The sequence below is a fragment of the Mesocricetus auratus genome, unplaced genomic scaffold (genome assembly GCF_017639785.1).
Source record: "Mesocricetus auratus isolate SY011 unplaced genomic scaffold, BCM_Maur_2.0 Super-Scaffold_6723, whole genome shotgun sequence".
NCBI lineage: Eukaryota > Metazoa > Chordata > Mammalia > Rodentia > Cricetidae > Mesocricetus > Mesocricetus auratus.
Window position 1 is genome coordinate 11,045,196 of NW_024429183.1, and position 20,981 is coordinate 11,066,176.

A 20,981-nucleotide genomic window follows, 5' to 3' on the forward strand; every position below is an offset into this window, starting at 1 on the left:
CTCTCTCTCTCTCTCTCTCTCTCTCATACATACACACAATGTAATTAAAAAATTTTAAACACTAAAGGGCTGTAGCATCTTAATAGTTCCCTGGAATCACAGCAATCGGTTAAGAAAAAGAGTAAACACACCACACATATTCATACATACACCAACAAACAAGACATATGTCTACATTTTTTTACATCTTAAGAAAAGGAAATCCAATATAATTCCCTAATTTAAAACTTTTATACATTATCTCTTAAGGTATATTCTGCATTTTATTTAAAAATGCATCTTTATTAAGGAAAAAGGAAGGGATTTATTACAAACCAGGAAATCCAAGCCATGGCAATAAGTTACCAAATGCAATTAGATGCCATCCTATTTCAGTCTCTTGCAGTGTGGACCACAGAGGACTTTGCAGCTTCACCATCTATAAATGTACCCACATTTCAGCTAGTAGTGAGGTCAGTGCTGCTACTAAAGAAAACACAAACTTTAAAGGATTCCAAGCTGTGAAAATAGTTGCGCTCTTTACACCGGATGATATGATTTCTAGGTTAAAACTTCTCTTGTTACCACAGTGTGTGTGTGTGTGTGTGTGTGTGTGTCTGTGTGTCTGTGTCTGTGTATACATATGGTATATATGCACACACATATAGATGCTATTTGCCAACATGGGTCCTTTGTCACTTTAGGTTCTTTAAGATTTAGTCAGGTATTTACAGAAATATTAACAGGGACCTCGTGTTTTGGGAAATGAAAAGCAGATTTTGTAAGAAGAATCAACATGGAAAATAAAATGGTAATGATACTGAATTCGTATATTTTCAAGTTGTCTTCTATACAAAGAAAAAAACAAGGAAAAACAAGGAATTGAATTTGTACTTTAGAGGCACCTGAAGGGTGTGTGCATGGATTGCAAAGTGCTTTTGTTATTTAATTGGCTTATGAGCTTTGAAGATAATTCCATGCAATTAACCTGTTCGCTTTGCATTAAAGTTCATTATTGTTACAGTTTCATAAAGTTAACAATTATGCTCCCCACCTCCTATTATTTATATACACTCCAATCCCCATAGATTAGTGAGTACATAATATTGATCTAAGTCATTTTTGAGGCCTAAATCATCCTACATGAGAAATGACTAGAATGACTGCTTGCAAATAGGTCTGATAAGAGAGTTAGCATCCGTAGTTACTTTATCTACTGGTTGAAAAATAGGAGTCCTGTTACAACTCAGATTACAAAGTCCATATATTGGAAGTTAGTGCACAGCAAAATTCACGCCAATGGCATAACTGTGTATTAGAATGAGGACTAGGGCTCTAAACTCGATATTATCCCCTTCTCTAACATGTAAGAGGATACTTCATGGAAAATCCTCATGGGGCACTCAAAGAAAACTTGGTAACAACATTTAGACAAACATAAACCTAAGAAACAACTGTTTTAAGATTTGGGGAAAATAGTCTCTGAAATATAATTGAGGTAATACAGTTGCAATTAAAATATCTTTTTGCTGTGTTAAGGACAAGTTTAATGAAAAACGTTGTACAGTCTTTGGAAAACAACAATTGCTCAGGGTCTTAACCAGTCATCATCAAACAAGAAGAAATTTTCTGTAGAGGCGTGACATCACATACTGACAACCACCGTACTTTCTGAGTCTTTTTATATAGGAATTCCATGTTCAGAGTTAAAAGTTAGACACTCAAACTGAAATGCATTAAAAAGTATCAGAAAGGGTCAAATAGAAAAAGGCAATACAAACAAGCCAAAGACAAGAAAACATTTTTCCAGACTATTGATGTATTGAATGTAATACAGAGAGAGGCAGGGCGTGGGGCTTTATGTATAGACTTTTGGCCACTGAAGATGGGAACACCAGCCAAACAGGATCTCAGAAGCATTTCCAGGCTCATGAACAACACCATGGGAAGACAAAAGCAAACAGGACATGTAGTGTCTATTAAAGCAAGGCCATTATGCTCCGATTTTGATTTCTTACCTCTAACAAAACTCATGTTTTACAGAGTGAAGAGAAGGGCTACAGTGTCCACAATTTAAAAAGCTGTAGTTGTGAAGTGAGTTAAACTTGGCTTTGATCATGTGCAGAAGCTGGAGAGGGACACCAATAGCTAGCTCCTTTCTTAAGTAGAGAGATGCCAGAAGCACATCACTGGAGGAGGCTGCCTGGAGCCATCCCGAGCCTGGACACGGCAAGATGGCTGTGCTGCAGATCCATCGCCTGTACGATCAGGGTTAGAACAGTTCTTGTCTACCGAGAGCTCCTGGCTATTAAAATGAAATCCTTGCAAGTTACAGGATTGCTGCCAATCAGAAGAAGTACTCTTTCTGACTTTCACTGACTGCATTTTGGATATGAAGCTCACTTTTCAAAACAGCCTCGGCACTGTCTACGTTCTCTGACCTTTTTGCTTCATTTCTTTTGTATAACCTTTTCTGTTGATAAATGCGAACAGCTATGGCAGAGACGCAAAGCAAGATAAAGATCACAACAGCTATCAGACCTAGAGAAAGAAGAGAAAAGAAATATCCAGTCAGAATAGACACCGTGTCAGGTTCATTGCTTAATTAGCCTAGGGAATATTATTTTCCATTGAAGTCAACCTTCTACATGATATAAATTAGAAACAAGAAAACCTCTCAAGTTTCTGATTAAAGCAGTATTATAATAAAGCTTATTTAGGGATCCCATCAACTCTGTGTGGTCTCTTCCATTTATCCAGAATGTGCATTATACTGGATCTGCTTCATAAGTTCCTATTTATCAGGAAGCATCACTTACACACACATTGCTATGACCAAGTGTTGCTTCATAATTAGACATGAAGACATTTTAATTATTTTTGAAATTATAGTGAAGTATAATGAAGTAAAGGGGTTGTATTTTATGATTAAATATGTGACAGTGTCAATGAAATTGATTTTATAATCAACTATTAAAGAGTAGGAGTATGTTATGTACATGAATAGGGCTAATAATAAAATGTAGATATGGGTGTGTGTAAATACATTAAAATCTTTCTGCATGATGGATACTGGATTTTGAAAGGTTGGATTCTATGTAAATATTTTAAGCACTACAACTCTTAGTTGTGCCCACAGTTATCAACACTAAAGTGACATGAGAGCCTTGACGTGGAGTGTGAACCCTGGATAGCTCTCAGAACACACTGGAATGGTGAACCATAGAGTGAAAACTTAGTATTCCATCTTAGGTCTAAGGTGTTTTCTCATAGTGTTAAAATTCTCACTGATGGTATTTGATGAAGGTAGGGAAAATTTCAGTGGTTAGCACAAATGAAGATCAGGACACCAAACTGTAGTACTAGACATTGATTTTATGGCACAGAAGACATTGTACAGGCAGGCAAAAGTCAATCTTATTTAAGGGTGTTCTGCATGAATCACTCCAAGTCTTTCTAATAGGTTGTGTATTGAAACAGGAAATATACAGTGTCTGTTGCACTTTGAAGGGTGATTCCTGACTCCAGAAAATGCACTCTACAAATATTTGAGTCATGAGTCAAACTGGTCTTTTATGGTTCAGTCATTCCATTTTTATATAAAAGATCAAATAATGAGCAAATCATAGTTGTTTAAATATCTATGCTTGGCAGTTCTCTCTCAACTGAATGAAATAAATCTGTTACTCAAGAAAAACATCTAATGGTACTAGCTGTTAATGATAAAATTCAAAGAGTCAAATAAAAAATAGAATTAAGAAAAGTATTATTTTTCACCATAATCTTAAGAGTTTCTTTAAAATTTTCATGAGGACATTAATAGAAATAGATGAATGTAGATTCTTTAAAAAAACAGATAATATTAAAATAACAGTGTGGATCAACTTTGACTCAGCAAAACTGAGACCCCCACACTATTATGCTTATATTTTTTGAACTTGCTACATTTTGAGGATGAGCTTGAACTACTGGTAATCTCTCCCCACTATCTAAGTACAGGATCATTTGTGCACAGAATCACACCCAGTTTATTCCATTCCATAGGTGGAAACCAGGGTTTCACAAATACTGTACAAGCATTCTATAAGTTGAGCTACTTCCAAAGTCCTAAGATCCCATTCCAATATAAATAAATGTGGGTGTGTACAATGAAATTAAATCAAAACTTGAAGGAGCTTGGAATTTTCAGTAAGATTCACTAAGCAAAGTCCTCGTGGAAAATGATAATGTTGCTGACCCTAAGCCAATTTTTTCATAGGTCAGGCTTATCTGAGAAAGATAGTAATTAATCTATATGCATTTGGTAATTTTACTAATGGGTATGGCAAATTAACCACATTAATAACCATTTTTAATCAGGGCACTCATGGGTTGCTATATATTTTGTCTCTTGTCCTTGTAAAAACAATTAATTGATTTACTATAGTTAGTTCAATCATCTTATAATATAAAAGTTCTAGCTCAGAGAAAAGGGATTCTGAGTAATTACTATGTGAAAAACTAATACACTATGTTAAAGAGAGTACAGCTGTAGTTAATAAAATGAATGTCACCATCATATTGGTCTAGAAGGGACATCCACATTATCTGTATCAAGGATGGTCCCTGACTTTTTCTTTTTTTTTTTTTCTGTGAGTATGTGATTCATCTCTTTAAATCTGAGGAAAGTTTCATGTTTTTTATGCTCAAGGAAAATACCTTGAACTTAATGCCAACAGTCCCCCCAAATAAGCACTTTAATAGATTCATAATAAACAAAACAAACTACTATGTTCTATGCTGTTGTACACAAAGAAGTATGAGAATATGCTCTGAGGAGAATCATATGCAGGTTTCTATCAGTCAGAAAGGGTCTATCTTTATCCTCACAGTCTGGCTAAAAACATTCCATGTCTGCATCATCATTGTAAAACACCTCACTAAGTCTATCCTCCTCTCTCAGACTACTTACTTCATTTATAAACAAAGAGATGGTTACCCACAGCTGAGAACACAAGAGTATTATCTCCTCTGGAAAAAAACGTGTGAATGCATCAGCTGTGGTTTACACACTAGGTATGATTTATGACTAACACAACAATGGGATAAAAGCCTACTTGGGTACTACCAGATAGAGCACCACAGTGGAGGACTCTAGGCTATGAACAAGCAAACAACCTGCACATGGTTTGCACGAGAACTTTGGAGTTTCCAAGGTCATTCCCAGCTGCTCTGCTGCCTAAGCTCAGGCCCCACAGAGATCAAAACCAAGTGGCATGTTGGCTAGTTTCATGGACCTTGGTGAGCCTTGAGTGGCAAACCTGCCTAGTGCTCTTGCTCATTCTCCCTCCCTCCTTCCCTCCTCCCTCTCTCTGTCTCTCTCTTCCCTGTATGTATGAGAGCACTGACTAAGTAATTTTGCCTAAGCAGGAATTCTACTTTAAAATATTAAGCATGTTACAGGTCTCATAATTCTAAATAGTGTTTTACTATGGAATGTGTTTCCATTAGACTATTAGAATAACTACCTAAACTCAAGATTAAACTAATCAGTCAAAAAATGAAAGGGTTGCTTTGTTTGTTAGGGAATTAAAATCAAACAAGAATTTTATTTCATGTATCTTTAACTTGTATATATTTAGTTTAAGGGGAGAAGAATAGAAATAACAATGAGAGAAACTTTGACCATTATTATTCACCATCTAAAAAAAGGGTATAGCTGCTGGGGAGAGTTCATGTATAGATTAAAGACAGCACACACACACACACATACACACACACACACACACACACACACACTAAAAGCCAAGATTAAAAGAAAAATCTTTTAAAGGCAGGAGGCTAGAGAGAGCATGTACTGCTCTTGTAGAGTACGTGAGTTCAGTTTTAAGCTCTCCTATTTGCCTATTACCCACATTCAGGGAAATCCCTCTTCTGACCTTAATGGGCATTGTCTTAGGCTTGTATTGCTGTGATAAAAGACCAAAGCAACATGGTGAGGAAAGGGTTTATGTCAATCTGACAAGGTCACATTCCATTACTGATGGAATCCATCACTGAGGGAAGCCAGGATAGGAATTCAAGGCAGGAACCTGGAGTCAGGAACTAGTACAAAGGCCAATGAATGCTGTTTTGGGGCTTATTTTTATTTTTTAAATTTTATTTTACATTCCAACCATAGTTCTCCCTCCCAACCACCCCTCCCACCAGGCTAATTCTTATCCACTCCTCCCAAAGGGTAAGGACTCTCATGGGGAGTCAACAAAGTCTGGCACACTAGGTTGGGCCAGGACCAAGCCCCTCCCCCCCTGCATTAATGCTGAGCTTGGCATCCCACCATAGGGAGTCGGCTCCAACAAGCCAGCTCATGTACCAGGGTAGATCCTAGTCCTACTGCCAGGGTCCCCTAAGTTAGAGCAAGCTTCACAACTGTCTCCCACATGCAGAGGGCCTACTTTGGTCCTGAAGACTCCACTGTTGTTGGTCCAGAGTTTATAAGTTTCCAGGAGCATGCTGTTTACCAGCTTGCTCTGCCTGGCTTGCTAAGCCAGCTTTCTTATGTAACTCAGGACCACCTGCCAAGAGGTGGCTCTGTGCCCTATGAATACACCTACCCAAATCAATCGCCAGAAGAGATAATGCACTATGGACTTGCCTGTAGACTGATCTTATGAAGGCATTTTTTTTTCAGTTAAGAGTCACTCTTCCCAAATATGGCTCAGTTTTTGTGAAGTTGACAAAAACCAACCAGCACTGGCAACTTCACTCACATGCATATTCACACACGTGCGCACACGCACACACACACACACACATACACACACACACACATACACACATACACACACACACACGAACAAAATTAAATTATTTAAAACACAAAAGTAAATGGATATAGTATGAAGCCCACATAAAAGTTTCTCAAGTATACTTTATCTGGATATAAGGCTGAATAGTTATTTATTTTATGCATCCATATGATATTCAGAGTGCAGAGCAATGTTAAGGCACTTAACATTTAGGTCCTCTGATTAACAGCCCCTGAAGAGCATTAATCAGGAAGAAAAGCTCTAGTTCTGAATTTGGTTTTGAATAACGTATACCTCCAAGAAGATGCTGTCACATTAAAGATATTTTTAAAGTTTCTGTGTGTATTCTGCAATTTAAAATTACTAAGAACCACTTTCAACCTATTAACCTAAGATTTGATAAGTGCTGTAAGTATAGTATTCTTTTATAGGCATGTCTAAATGATGGAATATCTATTTTAATAAGCATTAAAGAAACACAAAATGCATATTCCTAATGTTAATCGAGAGTTTTTTCCTTCTTTGCTATGAGTCCTTGCAGAAGCAATGATATATCTAGGGAAATAAATGCACACAGTAGTTGCCATGGCTTGCAGATGACTGTTTTTAAACTAAAAACTGATCATTTTTACACAGCTTAGCAACAGATCTTAGAATGTGATGCTTTAGTAAGAGCATCCTATTTACACAGAGAATTTCCAAGGAAGCCAGGAATTTGGGAAGATTCTATGAGGCTATCCCAATAAACGTTTCAAACCATCCCGTCTTCAATTTCAGTGCCTCGGAAGGTGTACACAGAGCAGGTCTGTCAACATTCCATCATGGACAGGAGACAGCCAAGAGGCCCTGCCCCTTCCTGAAAGTTATAGGCAGTTAAAGGATGCTGGGAGTAGGGGAGCTATTTTCTTCAGCAGAGTAGTTGAGGGTGAGTTGCCCATGTCCTAGTAGATAGCCTTTCATCTATGTTCATGTAAGTAACTTAATTCAGCTCAACAGATGTGGGTCACATAAAACTAAAGACATGAAAATAGGACTGGGACTTACTGGGAAGTAGATGGGTTCAGTGGGAATTTGGGGTGGACAAGAGAGGGTAATAGAGAACAAAATACATTGCATACATGCATGAAATGCAAAGAATAAAAATTTTAAAGCAGTAAGGTTCACTCTATGGTAATTAAGATATGTGAAACCCCGTAGCCATGCAGAAGCAGGAGTCTGGGTCCTTGTCCATGGACCATGTTACCACCAAAGGTCATGTGGAAGTCACTGGTTTGGGCTGCTGCCTGGGGCCATGCTGATGTGCAAGGACTGTACAGACCTGCCCCCACCCCTCACTGGCTGCAGCACTCAGGAGGGAGACGGGCATGCACCTTGCCTGGGCAGCACAGGAGAGTGGGCCTTGGTGGCATGGGTGTTGGAGTACTGGCTCTGTGAACATGAGCCCACCCCTTGCTGGCTATAGCACTCAGGTAAGCTGGTCCTACCCCTTACCAGGGCAGTGTCTGAGAGCTGGCCCTGATGGCGAAAGTGCAGAAAAGCTGGGCTTGAATGGTAGTCACTGCAGAGTGGGTCCCAGCCCTTGACAGATGTTGCAAGCAGAGAACTGCCCCCATCCTCTGCCATATCTGAGCAAAGCAGGAGAACTGGCTCTGGTGGTGTAGCCCAGAAGAGTGGGATGACTAACTCAACTACCACCCAGGCCCAGATCCAGGGCTTTGAGGTGGCCCACACCAACATTACCCACTTAAGGACTGCTGGAGTATGTGAAGGGGGAGCTCTGCAAAACCAAAACTTCAGGCTCTCCATGACACATGGCAACAACAAGATGTCTGAGGAGTCCTGGTGAAGATCCAGTATTGAGAATGTAGCTGAAGCCAGAGGCTTCAAATCAGACCAAGGACTCAATGCAACGAAAATTAGTAAGCAAAACTTTTTGGGCAAAGGATTATACTGGGTAATACACTGTAGCTTCTATTGCAATTTTTTCAGTTATATTTTTAATTTTTTATCATTTTTATTTTTTGTTTTCTTTTGGGGGGAGGTTGCAAGGATGGAAGTTATATATGGAGGGGTGGGAAGATGAGTGGGATTGGGGTGCATGATGTGAAATTCACAAAGAATCAATGCCAAGTTTTAGAAAAGATATGTGAACTTCTACCCCAATTCTGGGAATTGACCCTAAGACCTCATGCTTGTGTGCCAGGCATGCTACCACTTAGCTGCATCCCTAGTGAAAATATGTAGATTCTTTGTAGACAGTTTTCTAAGGTTTATATTCAGTATTACTAGTATTAATAATAAACCCCACCAAAAGAGTTCACTCATGCTTCCAAGTTACCTCCAATTACTGCAGAGTCACTTCTGATTGCATGGGTGAGAGGTTCTCTGTCATCCATCGTTCCAGAATGATCTACAGTTGAAGCACAAAAAATGAACAGGGTGATACACCTCAGCAGCAGGGGAAAATTCTGAAGAATTCATCAGTTTTAAACCAGAAGAAAACTATACAGGTGAACATGAGAACCCTGTGACTTTCAATTTAACAGTGTCAACGCAAACGATTAAGAAATCAAGACCCCAGCAAAGCATTGACGAAGAAGAGATCTGAGGATTAAACAAAAGCAATTTCCAGTAGCCATCTTGAGAATAACAACATCATTAGGAAATTTTCTAAATCCTGTGGACAAGTCCATTTGTGACATACAAGGGAGAGAGTCTTAAATTACCTGCAAATGGAACTCAGTGACAGAGAGAGAGGAGCAATAAGCAAAGAATGGGCTGGCAAAACCAGCAGAGACAGCTGATCTGAACAGGGGAGAGCTCTTGGACCTCAGCCCAACAGCTGGGAGGCCAGCGTAGGAGTGATCCAGACCCCCTGAGAGTCAGTGAGGAGGCCTGGGCAACCTATGGGGCTCTGGACAGTAGATCAGTGTCTATCCCTGCCATACAAATGGACTTCATGTGTCCATGACACAAAGAGGGATGCTCTCTCAGCCTGGACTCTTGGGGGAGTGCCTGTACCCTGCTCTGAGCGAAATGGCAGACTCTGGATATCCACTATGTGGAAGGAAGTGGGGATGGGAGGGATGGGGGGGTGCGGGAGGAGGGGAGAGAGAGGGAACTGGGATTGACACATGAAGCAAGATATTTAAAATTAAAGTAATTATATATATATATATATTACCTGCAAATGAATGTGTCCTTTCTCTTGATGTGGCATCGGTGCCAGCAGAGGCCACACAGCTGGACTCTATCACATGCCCTGTCACAGTCACAGGGGCTGGGTGACTAGGATGCAGGGCAGCCTTCAGAGGTGCTACGTGGCTGAACTGCACTGCAGAGAGGCAGCCTGTGAAGCCATGGGCAGCAGCCAGCGCTGTCTCCTGGTCAACCTCACTGTACTCTATAAAGAAAGACAGCAACATGATCAAGGGTGGCAAGCATGAAGTGCAATACCTTGCATCTGTGAAGACAACAGCAAGACATATCCAACTTCTAACTCTTTCTTCTGTCTTTATCAAAAGAATTGGATCTGTTAAGTCTTCCTGTAAATAGTGCTGAGCCTTCAGGGTTGATGAAGAAAGTTCTCAAGCATGGCTCATTAAGAACACTGTACTCTCTGCAGATGATTAAAACAGCCTTAAAAATGGATGAGACTCTGAACTAACGAGGGGTCAAAAGATTTCATGTTTTTTCTTCCTGTTTGAGACAGAGTCACATAAAGTCCAGGCTGGTTTCAACCTCCATATGTTATCAAGGATGACCTTGAACTTCTGATTTTCCTGCCTCTACCTCCTAAATGCTGGGGTTACAGGATTGTACCACCATGCCTGGTTTTGTGCATTGATGAGGATCAACCCTAAGTCTTTGTGCATGCTAGGCAACTACATTTCCAACAGCTACATCTTATCCATCAACATTGTAGAATAGATTAAAGTATATTTATTGTGAGCAATCAATATCAAGAGATGTGTCCTAGGGTTAGGGATTAGCTCTGCTCAGCTTTTGCGATTCAAACCAAGAAAATAACAGAAGCTAGAGGGGGAAATTGAGCTCCGAAACACCCCTGTCAATTGTCCTACCTAACAAGGCCCTTCTGTTGAAAGTTTTCTGATTCTGCCTCATGACTCCCTCTGAACATTCTAGGAGATTAATACAAGCAGGTTGTAGAGGCCAAACTCCAAAAGTATTGGAGTGTTTCCTTACTCACGACCAGCTCTAGGAACTTCATATCTCATTGCTTTCTGTCTCAATGCTAGCCTGTTATGTAGAAATATGTTTGTGACCTCTATAGGTAGGCAACCTCTCCTCCCATGTTATTAAAACTATTATGGGACAGGGATTAGTTCAAATGCAAAATATTAATTCATGATTTAATAGCTAAGACTATAACACATATAACAGTTATTTTTAATGAGAATTAAATTGAAACAAAGGGAATATATTATAGAGCTGTTTTTGTTTTGTTTTGGTATGATATGGTTTGGTTTGATTTAAGGTTGTTTTGTTTTGTTTTGAGACTAGATCTTACATAGAGCAGGCTAGCCTTGAACACTTTGTAACTGAGGGAGACCTCAAAGTACTGATACTCTAGCCCCAATTACCCAAGTACTGTGATCACAGAATATACCACACCCAGCTTTTCCTGTACTATTTTAAATTGCAAAGATCATCAGACTATGATACATCCATCTATCCAACAGGGTTATAAAATGCATCATTACTTCCCCCTTACATCACGTGTGTGTGCACAAAGATGTATATCTTTCTTTCAAGAATATAATGAACATTTGGTATTTGCTGGGGGCACATATGGACAGCATACTGTTTTAATAGATGTTCACGCTATTATTTATATTTCACGGTAGCCACAGGAATATCTTATTGCCACCACACAGACACTTGGGCCCAAAATTGTTTTTAATGAGTTGTCTGTGGTTATAAAATTGTTGACATTATATTCTGGACCCCAGCTCAGTTGGACCCCCAAATCACGAGCTCTTTTTGTTCATGAATCAATTTATAGTTCAGCCTTTCCTTCACTGTACTCCTGTCTCTGGCAATGTCTTTTGTTGTTGTTATGTTGAAAGATATCTGGTCTTGAACATTATTTTTTAAGTAACTCCAGGCATCTCAATTCTGAGTCTGTCATTTCTTGTAATAGCTAGGTTTCTGAAGAACATTTTCTTTTGGCTCCATTTTCATTCGCATTTTATATCTAATGATAAAAAATAACATTGATGAAAGGTTTCCCATTATGAGACTCATTCTCTATAAAAAGAATCCTGGAGATTAGGGACACGGCATCGCTTTTTGGTTATGGCCTTTAATCATTTCCAGAAGAGTTCATCATCTCATTCTTAATTAGCCATACTTAAAATCCTCTGTTCATTAACCTGGGAGGCCTTAACAGTAGTGGTGAAAAGGCTCAACAGATCTAACTCTCTGAATAAAGACAGAAGCAAAAGGAATCCAGCTGCTATACATGAAGTTCTAGTGAAGTAACAGACTCAGAAGACACATATCTGGGCCCAAATATTCTGCCTCAGGAGGCTGTGACCTGACTCCATGCTTTCCTGCCTAGACGAGGGGAGCACTAATGATTTATCACTCTGTGGCTCACACAGAAGACCATGAGCTCCAGAAATAGTTCACTGGTTCTTGTGATGGTTTGTCAAGCTGACACAACTTAAGAGTCACCTGTGAACAGGGTCTCAATGAGGAAATATCTTAGATCAAGTGAATCTAGGCACATGTTCACGAGGGATTGTCTTAATTAAGGTGACAGATGTGGGAAGACTCAGCCTACTGGGGGGGAGCACCATTTGCTAGGCATGGGAAGTTATCTGTTTAAGAGTGGAGAGATTGTGATGATCGCTGGCAAGCAAGCAAGTCAGCATGCACTAATTCAGTGTATCTCTGCTCTTGACTGTGAATGTGATGCACCTAGCTGTTTCGAGACCTCGCCATGCCTTCTCCATGATTGGAACTGAAAGTTGAAATAACTCCTCAACACATGATGCTGGATTGTTCCAGCCCCACAGAAACAAAAGTCCTTCACTCCATCATCATTCCAGTCATACTGATAAATGTATAAGTCCTCCATACCCATGGGTTCAAGGTTCAACATCCACACATTGAAGCACCCACAGACCCAAAATGTCTCCTTAAAATTCTATCCAAAACCAAATGGTCAGCCCTGAAAAAATACATACAGCTAACATTATACAAACGATATTTATACACATGTATGCGTGCTATAGCATTTAGTAAAACAGAGCCAATGAATTTGAAAGAGAGCCAGGAGGGGTAGGTACATGGGAGGGTTTGGAGGAAGACAAGATAAGGGTGATATGTAACTATAAATCTCAAAAATTAAAAGTTGTAAAAATTATAAAAATAACGCTAGTTTGGCTATTCACTACTGAGGAATGACAAGTTTACAAGAGGTTCTAACGAATTGCATAATTATGTTCCAAATTGTATGTATATTTGTCTTTTGTTATGTTGTGTTTTTGTGTGTATTTTTCTTTTTTTTTTTTGTAAAAGTCATTCTCCCACTGGGGAAAAATGTCTATGCTGAGGCTGAGTATGGCATACATTTTCCTTGATATTGTTTACTGAACAACAGAGTATAAAGACTAATTGTTCAGCATTTCCATTGTGTTCGGCATTAGAAGTAACGTAGACATGACTATAAATATGTAGGAGACATACATAGGCTACATACTAATACCCTCACATTTTATGAGTAGCTGGAACACATACAGACTTTGATATGCACAGGATTCCTAGAACGAATCGCCCCTGTTTAGAAGGAAAACAATAAGTTCAGAACTACAGGTACTTATAGAAAAGAATACCATTTTTACTTTAGGAACATTTTATAACTTGAATGATTTCTAGAAATTGTATATATGTTAATAGCAATACTTTCATATTTTCTACAATAGTTACATGAATATAAGTTCTGTAGGCTTTTAAAATATTCTTAAGTTTTTGATCCAAAATGTATAGTCAATATTTATTTCCCTTATGAAAATATCCAATATGAGGTGTAGCCTGAAAACTTCAACTCTACAAAGTGAAAATATTTTATCTACCTAGAAATATACTGCTCAAAATCTTATACCTATTAAACCTAAAATTGGTAGTCAATCCATTGCTGTTTATTGTTTCCATAGCTAAGAGGGCAGAAAACAAGTCCCCTGCTGTCCAGTCACCTAACATTTTAGTGAGAAGACAGATAAGAAACATAGTAATAGAGACTAGTGATGTTTGTGTTCAGGAAGTACCTGGACACTGCACTGAATGTATGTGGGACAGGGCTTGGTCTTGATGCATTGGGTTGTTTTTTGTGATGACTTTAGAGATGTATCTTTCTGTGTGGAGATCACTATGCACCTCCTGGATTTACTGCTTCTTTACAATGTATCTGATACTCTTGTGAGTCTCTCTTTTGCTGCTCATGGATTATTTTCTTTCAATATTCTGCAGAGGACATAGTAAATCCTTTACTTTTGAAAAAATATTTTATTATTTTTAATTATGTGTAGTTGTGTGTGTGTGTGCCTGTGGATATGTGAACATGAATGCAGGTACCCAAGGAGAACAAAGAGATCATATTCCCTGGATACAGAATTACAGATGTCTGTGAGCTGCCTAATGCGGATGATGGGAACTGAACTCAGGTCCTCTGAAAGAGCAGCAACTGCTCTTAACCACTGAGTCACTTCTCCATTCCCTTACAGTAAACCCTTTCAATGTGCATGGTTTTCACTCAGCTTGCAAATTTTCATGTATCTCACATGACTATTGTTTGGACTGTGCCCTTTTGATCACTCTGGGATGTCACTCATTCATCCTGGGTCTCCTGTGCATCTTCTGCAAATCTACTTTACTTTCTCATCTTTCCCATCAGTCATAACTTACTTCTGCGTCAAACACCTTTCGTTCACTTCATCTTCTAGGAAATGAATTCAAGTGTCAATATAGATCTATCTTTCCAGTTTACTTTCTAGTTTGTCCTTCCAGCTCTTTGTTTTGGTTTTTTTGCTTTGCTCTACTAAAATCTACTTAAATTACTTTTACTGAGTTTTATCTGGGCTGTCTGTCTCCTTGAATAGCTTAATTTATGTAAAGAATCTTGCTGGTTGTTTTGTTTCTGTTTTCCTTGATGTTGAATCCTTTTTAATGATTAATTGTGATTGTCAGCTTGAGTGGATTGAGAGGAGCCTAGCAGATTAGTTAAATAAAACCTTAGGTGCTTCTGTGAGGTGTTTCCTCAAAGCATTAACCAAAGGGAAAAGCAAAGATACCCCTAAATGTGCTTAACATAAAGCAAAATGTCTAACTCCTCGTTCTGTTTTCCATCTTCTAGCTAGGGCTCAGTAACTTCCTGCCTCAGATGGTTGATACTCAAAGAAGGTTGGCCACACAGGAGTTTATGTCCGCTCAGTCTGTAACATCACATTGAGCTCAGTTGTTGGAGGAAACCTTTCTTCACAATATCAGAGTGGAACTGTCACAGATGTAAAATGATCTTCATGTACAAGAAACAAGTAAAACATGAAAACTGGTGTGTTCTGGTGTTGGTTTTTATATATGTGGTCTGGGGGTCTTCGTAAGGCCAACATCAGGAAAACTGGGGTGTTCTGGTGTTGATCTTTACATATGTGGTCCGGGGTCCTTGGTAAGGTCAACATTTTCCAGGATATGTAAAATCCAAAATCTCTGTATGAAATCTCTACAAGATAGCATAAACACATTCCTTCCCTTAAATGGAGAATCTTGGGATTTCTTCCTCACTGGTACCCTCCAGATACAACCTTCCTGTTCAACTAGCCCAACAGCTCCTTGTTTCAGGACCACTGAAGTATGGGATAGCATTAGAATTGGGAGTTGGAAGAAACCTCTTGGGACTTAGCATTCTTGTTCTCAGAATTCAGTCAAGTTTGAGACATGAATTGTGTAGACTGGAGTTTCTCATGAGCAACCCAGGCCTTGAAAACCTCAGCATCCTCTGTGTTCTAACAAGTGTTCTACCATTGTCAATGAGCAAAATTTGTTTCTTTCCTTTTATCTGATCCCTACAATGCCAATCCAGTGTCAAGGGCTAGCAAAGTGAAGGTAGAGGAGGGAATTGAGAACAAACCCCTCCAGTTCTTGTTTCTGGTTATAAAAATCCACAAATGACTCAAGATTTTTGGGCAGTCTCACCTATGAAGAAAATAAGCCTTGATTGTCTATGCCAACAAAGGGAATAACTTCTACTTGTGTGAAGAAGAAATCATTTAACAAACAGCCTACAAGAAAAATTGAGTTCCAGGAAATTAGGATTTGATGGAGTGCCTTTTTATTACAGAGAAAGGAGTGTTTCTAGGAAGATATGGCAGTCAGTGTAAGAACAATGACAAGGAGTGATTTATAAAATTTCTCATGGTTCTCATAACCTACCCCCAAAATAAAACTCTAAGAACTCAAACAAGAGTAAATGCAAGTAGCATATAATATCTTCTGTAGAAACAGCAGCCAACTTCAGAGAGGGCTTCAGTGACTTTCATATGTAAGATAAAGATAAGGACGGATTGCCAGAAAATGGTGTCATGAATCACAGGAGCAGCCAAGGGAGAACAAGCAGATGCTTTTGCCTCTGCGTATATTTAACCCAAATAAAAACAGGTATGAACATAAAAGCAAGCAGCAAAGCAGACACCAAGAACTATGTGGGCAAAATTAAATCTCAAAGGCACGTACGAATCTACTGCAAACTCAGTACCCTAATCCACACAAAAGTTGCTTATCGATAGCTTTCTGGAGAACATTTACTCTATTTTGCTGCAGAGGAACATGTTTTAAGTGTCATTAGGCAGATTTACGAAATCGGCATCTTTAAGAAAGCTACTTCTGGCCTGGCATTGGTGGCACACGCCTTTAATCCCAGCACTCAGGAGGAAGAGGCAGGAGGATCTCAGTGAATTTGAAGCCAGCCTGGTCTGCAAAGCAAATTCCAAGACAGCCATGGTTGTTACACAGAGAAACCTTATCTCAAAAAACCAAAACAGTCAAACAAATAAAACAAAACAAACAAACAAATAACAAAAAGAGTACATGTTGCTTAGATAATCCCAGCACCCATGTCACGCAACTCACAGCCACTTGTAACTAACCAGGGAATTAGACCCTCCTCTTCAGCTTCTGTGTGCCCATGTACTCAAACACATAAAGCTACACCATATACACATGATTAAAACTAAAATAGCATCTTTGTCTAAAAGCAAAATAAACCTTCCTAAGACAGTTTAAATATACCTCCTTGGCTTTGCACGAGGTTTTACACCTAATATATCTTTGAATAAACATTTCAATCCTCCTAAACTTTCTCTGAGGAGATAGAATAGACATTCTAAAACCACACTTTTCTTTTTGACCGGATCTAAATGTCACTACATAAATCCAAGTGCATTTCCTGTATCTATAAGCTCAGAAGCGGTCAATGATCCTGTGGGTTGTCATCTGTAAGTATACTAAAGAGACTGCTAAGTTGAGTGAAAACAGTCTTCAGGTTTGTCAAATCTCTTCTAACATGGAAAGAAAACCATGAGAAGGACTCAGAACTCAACGATCAAATGTTTTTAGATGGAAAAGTTGAAGTTAGCACAACCTAACAAACAAAGACCCATAATCTGGGTGTGTTTTTATGTAACCTAACTTCCCACTATCGTCCTGAAGCACCAAAAGTATATTGTTATCAGTTTTCTTATGTGATTACAAATTTGACATAAAACAACAAAGAACAATTATTAGATTCATTCAGTCTTTGAATAGTGATTTTTCTGGAGTTTTTATAACGAGTACAATTATATTGTTATTCAAAACAAGGGAATATTTTCCCATGAGAGCTTTTATGCAACTTTAAGATTATATAATTACGTTAATTAGGAGGTTTTTTAAATGTGGTATAATTGTAACCCAATAAAAGCTTAATGAATTATCAAAACAATTTATACCTACATGTTTCTTTGAATAATTACATCTCAGAGAAATTGCTTATTATAAAATCATTTCATAAATGTTTAACTTAATGAATTTATTGAAAAATCATTCACCTTTTAGAAAAGCTGTTTTTAACTATGCACATACATGTGTCTGCATGTGGGTATGTGCACCTGAGTGTAGTGACAATGGTAGCCAGAAGAGGGTGTTGTATCTCCAGATGTGGGTGCTGGAAACCAAACCTCTGGAAGAAAAGTATGCACTCTTAAACACTGAGACATTTCTCCATTCTCTTTGACATTGTAACTTATGAAAGTTCTGAGCAATGCACCTGAGAAAATGGTGTGTGTGCATCTGAAAGGTGCCATTTTTATTTCCTCCTCCAGAGTCCAGTCTTAGAATTGAATATGAACTATAAAACAATCTCTTGACTCCCATCCATGTTAACAAACTTGACTTTCAGGTACAGTGCCGGAGTGAGTGGTTTTTGGTGACAGTGTTTAATTATGCTTTGAATACATGTCCCGATCGTTATTGCTCTATTATACTTAATAGGCAACACTGACAAAATGTAAATGCCAATGCTCTAAATCAGTGTTAGAGACTATTATCAAATGAAAACATTCAGTGTCTCCTACCTATGGCTGGGCCCTCTTTCCATCTTAGCAGTTCTTATCCAACACTACATTCTGGACAATACCTTCCTGCTAGCCTTCTCTTAACCACACTTGTTCCTTAATAACTGCCCCACCCTAGATTTGTCTATGCATTCCTGATATAGGCACAATGAAGCACGTCCATAATTAAAAATAATGCCTCTTTCCTTTTTATTATAGAACTGTTTTGTTTCATTTTTTGTTGTTGTTTTTGTTTTTTTGGTCAGGTTTCTAGATTCAGCACCTGATATTGCATGATTTTTGGATCAATGATTTTCACTTCTGTGGTTGGGAATTTTTGAAGTGTAAGCAGAGTTCTGTTTTATGATGCTTGACAACCAAATGATAGCACTGAGTGAGACAGCTCACTCGGAGAAGTGTGCTTGCCCATCCCACAGGAACCACTTACTCATGATTATATGCTCCGACAAAAAGCCCCAATTTCCATCTTATCATTTGTTCTATAATTACAATCAGGAAATATGCTTCTTCTGGCATCATAAATATCCCTCGGGTATTGTGGCATGATGCTTCTGAGCTGATGCTTTTCATGCAACAGGGTTAGGAAAAATGGTATTTATAATTGTCCAACAATAGCCAGTTCTAAATGACATGAAAGACCCTTTGTAACTGACCACTGTCTTTACCAGGACACAGCCTTGAAATCAGTCTGCCACATTTTAAGTATTTTTTTTAAACAAAGGGTTATGGAACTGATGAATTTTCAAAACTAATTTTTTTAGCCTTTGTATCTTTTTTATTCCAACCTGTACTTCCTATTTCAATTTAATTTTAAAATAACTAGTCATTATGTTGAGAGTCACCACACAGCAATATTAACAAAGTCAGTGCCCTTGGGTTAACTAGGTCACTGCTCTTCTCACTTCTGGCTGGTGAAGTTGAAGTAAGTTCTGCATAAAGGAGTCCTGCACATCGGATCTTGCTCTTAAACACCTTCTGTCGACATGGGATAGAATCACTTTTTATTGCTGACCAAACTGTATTTATATCTAATGTAAATCTGCCTGGAAGTGGTTTAGGTGTACTTCTTGGCTGTGTAGCCCCAGAAGAAAGACACTATACCATATAGACATAAGCTATCCCTCAGAATAGTATGAATACTCGCCCAATTATCATTTCAATAAACAGCTAACATATACAGCTATCCAGGCATGTGTCTCAAATCATAACTTTATAGGGATTGATGGATATGAAATTTAACATGATCTATTGAAATGGACTTATCTGAAGTGAGTTGCTTTGATAAAACCCTAATCCCCTTGCCATAGTTTCAAACCTACTATTATTGCTAGAGTGATTGAGTCCCACTATGTTTTAAGTATACTAGGGAGTTAGAAATAGTTACCAGTGTGACCTAATGGTTCCTTGGATCTCTTTAGTGTCTGTTGTTATGTCCTCCTTTTCATTTCTGATTTTGTTAATTTGAATAGTCTCTCTGCCTTTTAGTTAGTTTGGATAAGGGTTTGTCTATCTTACTGATTTTCTCCAAGAACCAGCTTTTTGTTTCCTTGATTCTTTGCATTGTTCTCTTAGTTTCTATTTTATTGATTTAATCCTTCATCAATTTCCTTCCTTCTACTCCTCTTGGGTGTGTATGCTTCTTTTTGTTCTACTGCCAACCAGAGAGCTTGCACGGGACTGACATAGGCCCTCTGTACATGTTACAGTTGTGTAGCTTGGTCTTCTTGTGGGGCTCTCAACAGTGGGAGGTGGGGGTTGTCTCTGACTCTGTTACCTGCTTTGGGTACCCTTTCCTCCTACTGGGTTGCCTTATACAGCCTTAATAGGAGAGAAAGTGCCTAGTCTTATGCAACTTGATATGGCATAGCTGGCTGATATACATGGGAGGACTGCACTTTTATGAAGAGAAAGGAGGAGGAGTGGATGTGGGGGAGAAGAGAGGAAGTTGACACAGTGACTAGGAGGAGAAGATGGAGGGGAAACTATGATTAGGCTAGGAATTAATCAATTAACTAATTAACTAAAAAAAAGAGAGAAACGGTTACCAAATCATTCCTGGCACAGTTTTATGTGATTTTTTAATGTATTACTACTTTGTTCAACATCTACTAGTAATATTTAGCAATGACAGTATCCCAAAATTATCTTCATTTCTTCCTAATTTTAAAAGAATATTAACAAAACTCAAGAAAATAACAGTATTTTCTGTATTTCTATGCTTCTATCTGTCAAAGCAGTAAATGCTTATAGTTTCAGTTTTTGGTTGAAAATGTAGACAAACTCTAACTAAAAAGATACATGTCAATTTTATATGCTGCCTCTGTAAGAAATATACAGATTTATTTTTTAAATAAGCATTTAATATATTTTAGTTTGGCAGGAAATGGGCTCATTTTATGTAAAGCACTACTAGGGTACATCTTACTCAATTAAATATACATGGATATGCTGCAATTACTGCAAATACCTATCTCGAGCATCTAGAAGGACATGTATGATGGTTACCTCGCCGACCATGGCTCTGTATACATGGCAGGTAATCACCAAGCATGTGCTAAATTAATACATGAATCAATGAGAC

The 20,981-nt window shown here is 38.4% G+C and overlaps 1 protein-coding gene across 1 annotated transcript in view; it reads right to left on the reverse strand.

Annotated features, from left to right (window-relative positions):
• Positions 1-244: 244 nt before the first annotated feature.
• Positions 245-20,981, reverse strand: part of Cntnap4 (contactin associated protein family member 4) — a 293,647-nt gene continuing 272,910 nt past the window's right edge. The window contains exons 22-24 of the mRNA XM_040736562.1: positions 9,952-10,170; positions 9,106-9,177; positions 245-2,520 (exon numbers count right to left, since the gene is read on the reverse strand). Coding sequence (XP_040592496.1) covers positions 2,327-2,520; positions 9,106-9,177; positions 9,952-10,170 — 485 coding nt within the window. The 3' untranslated portion in view covers positions 245-2,326. The remainder of the gene's footprint in view (positions 2,521-9,105; positions 9,178-9,951; positions 10,171-20,981) is intronic.